This window comes from Nicotiana tabacum, chromosome 4 (assembly GCF_000715075.1).
Source record: "Nicotiana tabacum cultivar K326 chromosome 4, ASM71507v2, whole genome shotgun sequence".
Lineage (NCBI taxonomy): Eukaryota > Viridiplantae > Streptophyta > Magnoliopsida > Solanales > Solanaceae > Nicotiana > Nicotiana tabacum.
The window spans coordinates 66,722,138-66,731,679 of record NC_134083.1 but is presented as its reverse complement, the minus strand read 5'-3'; the positions used below and the strand labels follow the sequence as shown (position 1 = coordinate 66,731,679).

Here is a 9,542-nt window from a genome sequence, read left to right as displayed (position 1 = left end):
GGATCGGGCTGTTCGACTCGGCAGTATAATTGTAATACTATTTTTATGGGATCGAGCCATTCGCCTCGGCATTTCTATAAAATACTCTTATGGGATCGTGTCATTCGCCTCAGAGACTTCATGAAACACTCTTATGGGATCGAGCCTCGGCAGAATCGTGCGTAATGGTTGACAAGAAGTTAGTGTATCCGTGAGTTTTTCTGATTTGAATTGTGACGACCTATTTGGTGGGGACCATTTTATATATACTCCGGTTGAAGAGGTAACCGATAAGTGAGAGCTTGTGTTTACTGTTCAGAGGAGAATCGTACCACGTACCTATATTTGTTTACACTATTTATTTATCATGCCTCGTATTTGTTTACTTTCTACTGTACTTGATTTATTGGACCACTAGTAAGTGTCGATGTTGACCCCTCATCACTACTTCTCCGGGGTTAGGCTAGATACTTATTGTGTATGCGTTGATTTACGTACTTATGCTACACTTCTGCACTTATTGTGCAGGTATATATATTTCTGGTGGTCTTTTGGGTGCAAAGACACGGCTATTGTGGGGATTTTACGGTGAACTACATCCCGTGTTACGATCCACAGCATACAGAGTCTCTATTAGAATTATTTATATTTTTTCTGTCTAACTTGTATTCCATACAAATGTTGTATTATTTTTTTTGTACCTTCTACTAGATGCTCATGCACTAGTGATACCGAGTTTTGGGGGTATTCTAAGAATTTGTTTATGGATTGTTTTACATTGATACACTCTTACTTATTATTTTAATTAAACTATGCGTAACTACGATTTATTTTAATGCACTGACCTCTCTATCTAAATAAAATTCATGATTTTAAAAATAATAAAAGAAATAATTAAGTGTTGGCTTGCCTAACGGCGACGTTGGGCCCCATCACGGCCTATAATAGATTTTGGGTCGTGATACCATAATATGTGTTTCATACCACGTGTGTTAACGACTAGTGGGATGATGGAAGAATGAGTATCTGCTTCTTCATTGTGTCATATCCCAAAGAAATTATATTAACTTTTATTGGAATACCGTTTGACCTTTTACTATTTCTTGAAGTGCCAATCAGTGTTTCTACTTTATCATGTCACTAATAGCCATGAGTGATTCGACAATGCAGTACATGTCTAGGAAAGCAGTTGATTTAGAATAGAAAGATTCAAGTAGAAAGGGAAGTCAACTAAAATTTTTAGTAATTTAACTTGTATTCATAGGTCGACCATACACTGCCATAAGAGTATCAAGTGTAATTATGAATACATTGCTATATATGAACTCGAGTTCACATCTTTTGAGGATGGGGGATTGAATAACTAGCTAATGAACTAGCGGGTGAAGTCTTGGGTATAGTGAGTAATAAGATCGTTATGTTAGTAGTGAATCCTTTCCGAATGTGATCGGATTTCTACATAGAGCTTTAGAATAACCTTAATAGGTTTAAAATATATTATAGTTCTTGATGCTAGCAGGTCGCAGGAACTACTTGTCTGAATGAATTAAGTGTGTTATTTATCCATGATACTGGTTTGAGTCCAGCCCATCATGAGCGAAGTGGGAGATCTTGGGTATAGAATCCGAATATTGGGTCGCTCTATGTGGGCTGACCCAACCCATGTAAAAGAGATAAGGGAAGTTATCTGTAAAAAAAATTACTGGACAATAAAAAAGGGAAAAAATATGAAATAGTGGGGAGTCGGTTTTTCAAAGAAAACCATATCTTTTCTTCTTTAAAAGGAAAAGCATGCATACGCTTTCCACACAACTTCAAGAGACACAAAACCTCTTCTTGAATTTTCCCATAAAACATATAAAACTAGGATAATATTTGGTTCGTTGATGGAACTTCGTTTCCAAGAGAGGCGAAATCGACTTAGGAGCAATTTGTTGGTTGTGATTTTTATTCCGCTGAGTTAAAGGTACGATGTCCCTGTTACTATATTTTGCTGCCAGATACACTATTCTTTCTCTGCTAGTCTGCTTCTCTTGGAAGTGTCTAATGTGCTGTGATTAGCCATCATCATAGTTATAATTAGTAAGGCTCCTTTTGGCTTTAACATTATTTCAGTTCTGTTTCTTAAACAATGAAGTTAGAAACAGTATGCAGGTAATTTCATGTAAAAATAACACTTTTTCTTTAGAATGTTTTTGATTTGCAAGAGGGAAAAGTAATACTAGATTAATATGGATTTCTGATTCATTTAATATTTTTCGAAAAAGAAAATATTTAATGGAACAGTACAGAATACTGGTATTATACTTTGCTCATACAAGGAGTTCCAAATATATAGAATTGATCAGACTTTAAGTACTACAAATATAAGCATTTACAGTCACAGTATATATAAAAATTAAAACACTTTCTAACGTATGACTCAAGAATGAGTTGATTTACAATTGAAGGATAGATCTTCCGAAGATGCTGGCAAGTTGACAGAAAGGGACGAAACACGGAAACATCACTACATAATTATATTCTAACGGGTCATTGCATCTCTCTAATTGGAAATTTCCACTTAAGACTAAGTTCCTTTTAATTCTATGTTAGGCACTTGGTATGTATTAACCTTTGTTTTTGTAAGCTTCATAATTACTATCAGTGCTAGATTTTATCTCCTCTCTTGTATAAAAATGTCCAGTAGTTCATTCTTGCCTATTAAGAGGGACACAGGTTTAGAGGGAAATAAGGTTTAGCAGCAAAGTGTTGTAAAACTTCTATATTCATTTTATAACCTAATCAATCTCTTCAGGGCATGTACAACCCCATCACTCATCAAGAATACTTCAACAACTTGTGCGAAATAAAATGTGAAAAAAAGCATCCAAATATATAACAAGTGATCACCAACTGATTCATGTCAATCGGTGTGGAGCTACAGTTATGCTTAGGGGTTCAACAGAGCCCTAATATGTCAAATATGCTTTAAATAATTTATTTAGAACTGTTAGATAGTAGTGTATATGTCAAATATACTAGGTATATTTATTAATATACCTATTCTCCAATGTGAGACACTAGTCTATTAATATATACACTACTATCTAACAACAACGCTCTGCATGTCAACTATCACACTAGTAACGAGCACCGATTCAGGAAGAGATGTCAAAAATAAAATAACCATAAAGTAAGGCATTAATAAGAAGCTCTGACACTGATAACTTTTGTTTGAAAAATCATCAAAGTAATAATCATGTTCGTGGCATATTATATCATTTTCCACTACTTTTTAATCGGAACATACAAACTTAAGAAAATAAAGAAAACAAACAAGTACTAGTATTGGAAAATTATCTAATCCCCTTGGAGGTTGGAGCCTATGCTATATATATATACACACATCAATTTTTCTAGGGCGTAAGGTTGACATGGTAAACCTCAGTCATATCGGGGTAGAATAAACCAAAATTTTCCTCGACACCAGCGGGCTTTTGGTTCTCATTGAACAGAGCAAAAATGTATGTCTCCACAATTTTGCCAGGCCTCCTAGGAGTTCCTTGTCCAGAAGAAACATGTGCAATCAAATTGTTTGCATAGGTTTGAGCATTGTCTATAGTTGCAAACACATCACCGGCACTCGGCCACCCTGTCTCTGTAACCACAACTTCTGCCGCAGGTTGTCCAACTTTCTCTAATGCAACATACAAAGAGTCTACCATTGCATCAAACAGGTTGTTGTATTGGAATTGACCGTCACTTACAATTGGACCCGTGCCTTTGAGAAGTGCATAGTCTAATTGAACTTGAGCAGGATTTCCAGAATAAGCAAAATAAGGATACACATTAGCCAATAGTGGATATTGTTTTGTAGCTAAAAATTGTGCTATGGGCTGCAGGAATTGAACGGCGCTATCGGAGAACGCTCCGTTCGAAGGAGGAAACGAGGTTCCTAACACTTTTAATGAGACTGTAGTTGAAACAGGTATGTTAAGGTTGTTGGCTTTCAGTGCAGATTCGAGATTTTGCAAAGCTTCTAGTACGAAGTTTGCTAATGGTCCTGGTATGACTTCATTACCTGCTGAAATGTACGTAAATTTGACAGTCGAAGCATGTGGAATTACGTTGTTTTGTACCCAATTTGTTGCAAAAGTTGGATCACTTGCAAGTGATTGCAGGTCTTCATTTCGGGTACCAAGAATTACAGAAATATCAGAACCCTGTAATGCCGTTAAGACATCTTGATTGGGATCGAAAATTCGTATTTTTTGGATGTTTCTTGACTTTAAGAGATTGATCACTTGGGCTGGTGGTGGTAGATTATTTCCCAGGAGACCATAGTTCACACCAATTCCTTCAACACCTTTTTATCACAAAAAACAAAGTAAAAGATGATCATTAATTCGATTAAACAAATTCTAACAACACGTTATAAATTAAAGCGCTCATCAAATAACAGAGTAATTAATGAGTTTATGGTACAACATGATATTTTAGCTTTGGCTCAAACTTTGTATTTGTATTAAAAAATTATTTAGTATATATAAATAATTTATTCAAAACTCATTAACAAAAAAAAATTGTATCCAAATCCTATAAATTGAAAATTCTGGCTCCGTTTACGATGAAAACTTACCAGGTCTTATGGTCACACATGCAAAGACAAATAACAAGATGCAAAGCCGCGTCATGATTAATAAATATATAGAGCTCTTTATTAGTTTTGAAGGTCTATGATATTAACGAGCACGAGTGGAAAAAGGTCATATTTATACGTCTAGGGATCCTTGCTAATTACCACAGTTACTAGTAGTACTAAATAATGTACCATCAATGTTGGATCTTTATTTATTTAGTTTGCCTTTTTTGGCATGAGATGGTGGATCTTTATTATTATATTTTTGGCATGAGATGGTGGATCTTTATTTATTTATTTTGCCTAATTTGGCATGAGTATTATTTATAACATTTTAGTGCATGTCATAAATAAGGATTGACTACAGTTAATTAATTGTAAACCCATCTATTACCAACGGGATCTTCAAAGTTGATCCTGGTAATATCTCTCTATTATATGTCCAGATACAAACTTCATCATTTTATTGCGTTCACAGTTAAAAGGGAGTTAAATTACATGTAGTATCCATATTTAAAACTGAATCTCCTTCTCATATTAAATAAATGGAAAATAAAGAAATTTAGGCTTAGTATTAGTCAACGTCTCCGACCAGAACACACAGCTAGCACAACCATGAAAAAAGAATAATAAACTAATGAATATTGGATGAGCACACGAAGTAATAAAACTGGACTAAACAGAATTTTTGTAAGATTAGACAGGCGAAGACAAAATAACGAAGTGTTCACGATAGTTTAAAGTGATGGGAAAAAACTTGCTAATATTTGGTGTATGTATTAAAAATTTAAAATCAATAATGTATAACACGCACTGTTCTTTTGAAAATTTTCGAGATTTTTACATGGCTGAGCATTTTTTAAAAATTATTTAACAAAATGATATTAATTTAATTTATTCCATAAATAGCAATTTTTTTTTTACAATCTTAGCATACTCTAAAGATTATTATTTTGAAACTTTTCGACTAAAATCTGTCATGATGTGATTTGTTCTATTTATTTTCAGCAACGAGAAATCCACGTTACCTTTTGGTTAGATTGTAAAAAAGAATTATTGCTAGCAATTAAAAAAACAAGCAGTGCCGGTAACATCTCAAAATATCTAATTCCTGAAAAAAATGAGAAGATTGAATACATTACTTTTCTATAAACCTCACTATTTGGGAAATGATCAATACACGAGTTTGACACATACAAAAGAGAAATGTAGTTCACAAGACATCCCTCTTTACAATTTCTCTATAAAAAGACCGAGAGGAAATAGGAGAGGACAAACATATAAAACTGAGAGGTATTTAAAAAAGAACAATTATTTTTATTCTAGAATTCTAAAGAGGTTGGAATATAAGAGGCAATCCTTGTGTGGGCCTAAGAGAAAGCATGATAGAAGGGCAGTGTCTATAGTTAGGTGAAATGGAAAAGGAGAAGTTTGTCAAGATTAAAGACAAGACAACTTTGAACTCCATCATTGTCAAATTCCTACCAATGCACATCCTTCCTCCAAAACCAAAAGGCAAATATCCCATTTTGTGTTTACATCCGCCATGTATCATGTCATCCTTAAACCTTTCTGGTTTGAACTCATTCACGTCTTCGCCCCAAAGTTGTTTGTCGTGATGCATGGACACCAAATCAATCCACATGTTTGTTCCTTTGGGGATGACTACGTTGTCTACTTTAATGTCTTCTCTAGTTTGCCTTTGTACATTTGGTGCCGGTGAGTATAGTCTTAGTACTTCATTCATCACCCATCCCATCTGCATAATATAATTCACGCATTCAAAATTTTTAGTAGCAATTCAAATCATATATAAGCATTAGAAAAAATGAATATCCTGAACTATATTCTCTTTCCCTTTTTTTGTTTTGGTTAGAACGGTGAAGATAAGACAATAAGATGGAGACGAGTAGGCTTGACTATGGACAGAGGCGTAACTAGAGCATTGAATCCAGGTTCTCGGGAACCCAATAATTTTTGCATAAATTTTGTATTTATATTAAAAAATTCACTAAATATTTATAAATATCTAACTGTGAACTAAATTTTTATTGCATATTAATTTGAAATTACGGTAAAAACTCATAAGATTTAAATCCGGAATGCACGGTTGTGCCGTGGCCAATGTTGGTACATGTGCTACATGTGGTCTCTTATTTTCTTCCTGATGGTCAAAGTCAGCTATTTGGCTGCAGGGCGTTAACATGTGTAAAGTTTATAGTAGAATTTTTGACGTGGCATCATGTAATATATCTAGACTTAAAAGTTTGCTTTTCTTCTTTTCTTTTCTTTATCTTTTCGTTGTATCAAGAGAACGTTAAACATGTAGACAAATAATAATCAGTTATAGCGACGGTTCACGAGACTAACAAAAACTAGAGAATAACTAATTAGCTTACCTTTCTTAGACAAGCAAGTCTTATGGGATCAATTTCAGCATCACCCATCACTTGTTTGATTTCCTCTCTGAGCTGAGTTTGCCATTCTGTATGAACTGCCAACAGCAACAAAGTCCACGTGAGTGCCAGCGCAGTGGTCTCATGTCCTCCGAAGAAAAACGTTTTACACTCATCCACTAGTTCCCTCGTACTCAATGTCTTCCCGTTCCCTGCCAGCAACAGACTAAGAAGATCGTGCTGTGCAAGATCATCTTTTTTCATCTTTTTTCGATCTTCAATGATCGACATGAGTAGAGAATCGATCTCCATCCCTAGATTATGAGCTTTTAGAGTCTCTTTAGGGCACATAATGAGGTTGCCATATGGTACCCCGACATAACGAGTGGACTTGAAAAGTGTGAATTGCATGCTTCTCAATTTGTTAAAAACTTTTTCTCCATTTTCGTAGTTGATGCCGAAGCTTGTCTTTGCTATGATTTCTCCCGCCGTGTTAATTATTTCCTTCTCCACATTGATTTCTGGGTTCCCGGAGTCGATGAGAGCAGTCCAACGGTCTAGCATGTTTTTTGCGGATTCCGCCATTAAGCTTGCCATGCCCTGGAACCAAGTGTAATTAGAACAACAGGTTACTGCTTATGATAACTCTAATTTGGTAACTTAAAGAATAAAATATATGATAGATTAAAATATATATACTGAGTGGAAATTTTTTTAAATTGTTTATATACTAGTGTATCAATAGCTTGCTAATACGTTGTAGGGACACAACAATCTAACTTTCACTATTTCCCGAATTATGGATAAGTCCCATCGCATGCATTCACCAATTTGAGTTTTAAAATCATTTTACTTTATGTGGAGCCAGATATGAAAACTGATTTCTAATAGTATATGAATGTGCTTGAAGAAAGATATATATATATATATATATACCTTGACGTTGGCTTGGGTAAAAGCGGGAGTGATAAGATGCCTGTGTCTCACCCATTCATCTCCTTCCACCATAACCAACCCTTTACCAAACATGGCCTTTCTGTCCCTCTTAAACACTGTTGGCTTCCCCCAACTTTTGCCCATTACTCCCGCAGACATCTTCTTTATGAATTCAGGGTCTGCTATGTAAACAAATGGTTCTGTTCCCAGCCAGTATATAAATACTTTTCCTGCATATATATATATATATATAAAGAATGCTTCAATGAACAAGAAAATAGTACTATATACCTATTGTACGTAGTCTTAAGTGAATATCAATAAGCTGCTGAATATACCATGTAATTTCTGCCACTTAGCGAAGTATGGAAATGCCAATGAATGGATATCATGGCTAATTTTTAAGGCAGAAAGAGAAGGTGACGAAGTAGCAGAAGAAGCTGTGTTCATCAGCTCCTTCTTCATTTCGTTAATATTTCCAAGAGGGAAACTTGGTGCTGGTCCCTCAAATCCATTTTCCTTAAGCTTCTGATATTTCAGTTTGGGCAGCACCAACCAAGAATATAATACTTTACATAATACAAAGAAAATAAGAATGACAACCATGCCTAGCAGGATAGCAACTTGAGAAAACTGTTTAAACTCCATTCACTCGATCGATCACTTTCTCTCTGTATATAGAATGAAGGAGATTTGTTCAAGTATATATATATGGTGGGTTATAGTTTCTAAAATAATGAAAAGTACAGCGATTGTGTTGATGGGCTAATTAAGGAGAGAAAGGATGGGTATTTATAGAAGGAGAAGTTTGTAGTCAAAGGTTGACAATTGACTATGAGACAATTTAACCGGCCTAGACTACACGGAGTGGTGAGTATTTCTTTTAATAAAATGGTAGTTTTTGATATTACTTTATTATTTTATTGCATGTTTGTGTTCCATGTTACTCTTTGATAATTCCTTCTCCTCTTGATTTTTCAAACTTGGAATTAAATTGGTCGTCAAATTTTAATTTGCGGCTCAAAGCCGAATACACATTTTTTATTGATAACGCCGGCCTAGTCTATTCAGATCCCACGCGGCATACTTTAGAGTATGTTTGGATTAGATGATTATAAATAGCTCATAAACTTAAGTGCTGAAAAATATTTTTTAAGTGTTGAAATTGATTTTTAAAATAAATATTTACATGTTTGGATAGACGTGCTGAAACCGATAATAAGCAGTTGATATGTTTGGTAGAAAAGTGTTGATGAGTTGTTCTTTTGTTAAAAAAACTAAAATACCCTTAAAGTTTTTACAAAACATTATGAAATAAAAAGTTTCTTTGTAGAGTAAATGATAAAAAACGAATATGGAATGAAGAGAAAATTAAAAAAATTATTTTGGGAAAAATATTTTGTAAATTAAAAAATATTATTAAGGATAAACTAGTAAAAGTCTTGGTCAAACTAAAAATATTTATAAGCTGAAAAATCATAAGTTGGGGAAGACCAACTTACTTATGGTTGATTTTAACTTATAAGCACTTGGCTTATAAGCACTTTGGATATTTACCAAACAAGTAGAACAGCCAAAACGTGCTTATAAACCAGTTTGACCAGCTTATA

The 9,542-nt window shown here is 34.3% G+C and overlaps 2 protein-coding genes across 2 annotated transcripts; both read right to left on the bottom strand.

Annotated features, from left to right (window-relative positions):
• Nucleotides 1–3,377: 3,377 nt before the first annotated feature.
• LOC107784800 (putative glucan endo-1,3-beta-glucosidase GVI) lies at nt 3,378–4,655 on the bottom strand. The gene is made up of 2 exons (XM_016605984.1): nt 4,601–4,655; nt 3,378–4,327 (listed from the first exon to the last, which is right to left on the bottom strand). The coding sequence occupies exons 1-2, from the start codon at nt 4,653–4,655 to the stop codon at nt 3,378–3,380; spliced, it is 1,005 nt and encodes a 334-aa protein (XP_016461470.1).
• A 1,083-nt stretch (nt 4,656–5,738) lies between these two features.
• Nucleotides 5,739–8,686, bottom strand: LOC107784799 (cytokinin hydroxylase-like). The gene is made up of 4 exons (XM_075251974.1): nt 8,271–8,686; nt 7,933–8,162; nt 7,000–7,596; nt 5,739–6,359 (listed from the first exon to the last, which is right to left on the bottom strand). The coding sequence occupies exons 1-4, from the start codon at nt 8,578–8,580 to the stop codon at nt 5,931–5,933; spliced, it is 1,566 nt and encodes a 521-aa protein (XP_075108075.1). The 5' UTR covers nt 8,581–8,686; the 3' UTR covers nt 5,739–5,930.
• Nucleotides 8,687–9,542: the final 856 nt, after the last annotated feature.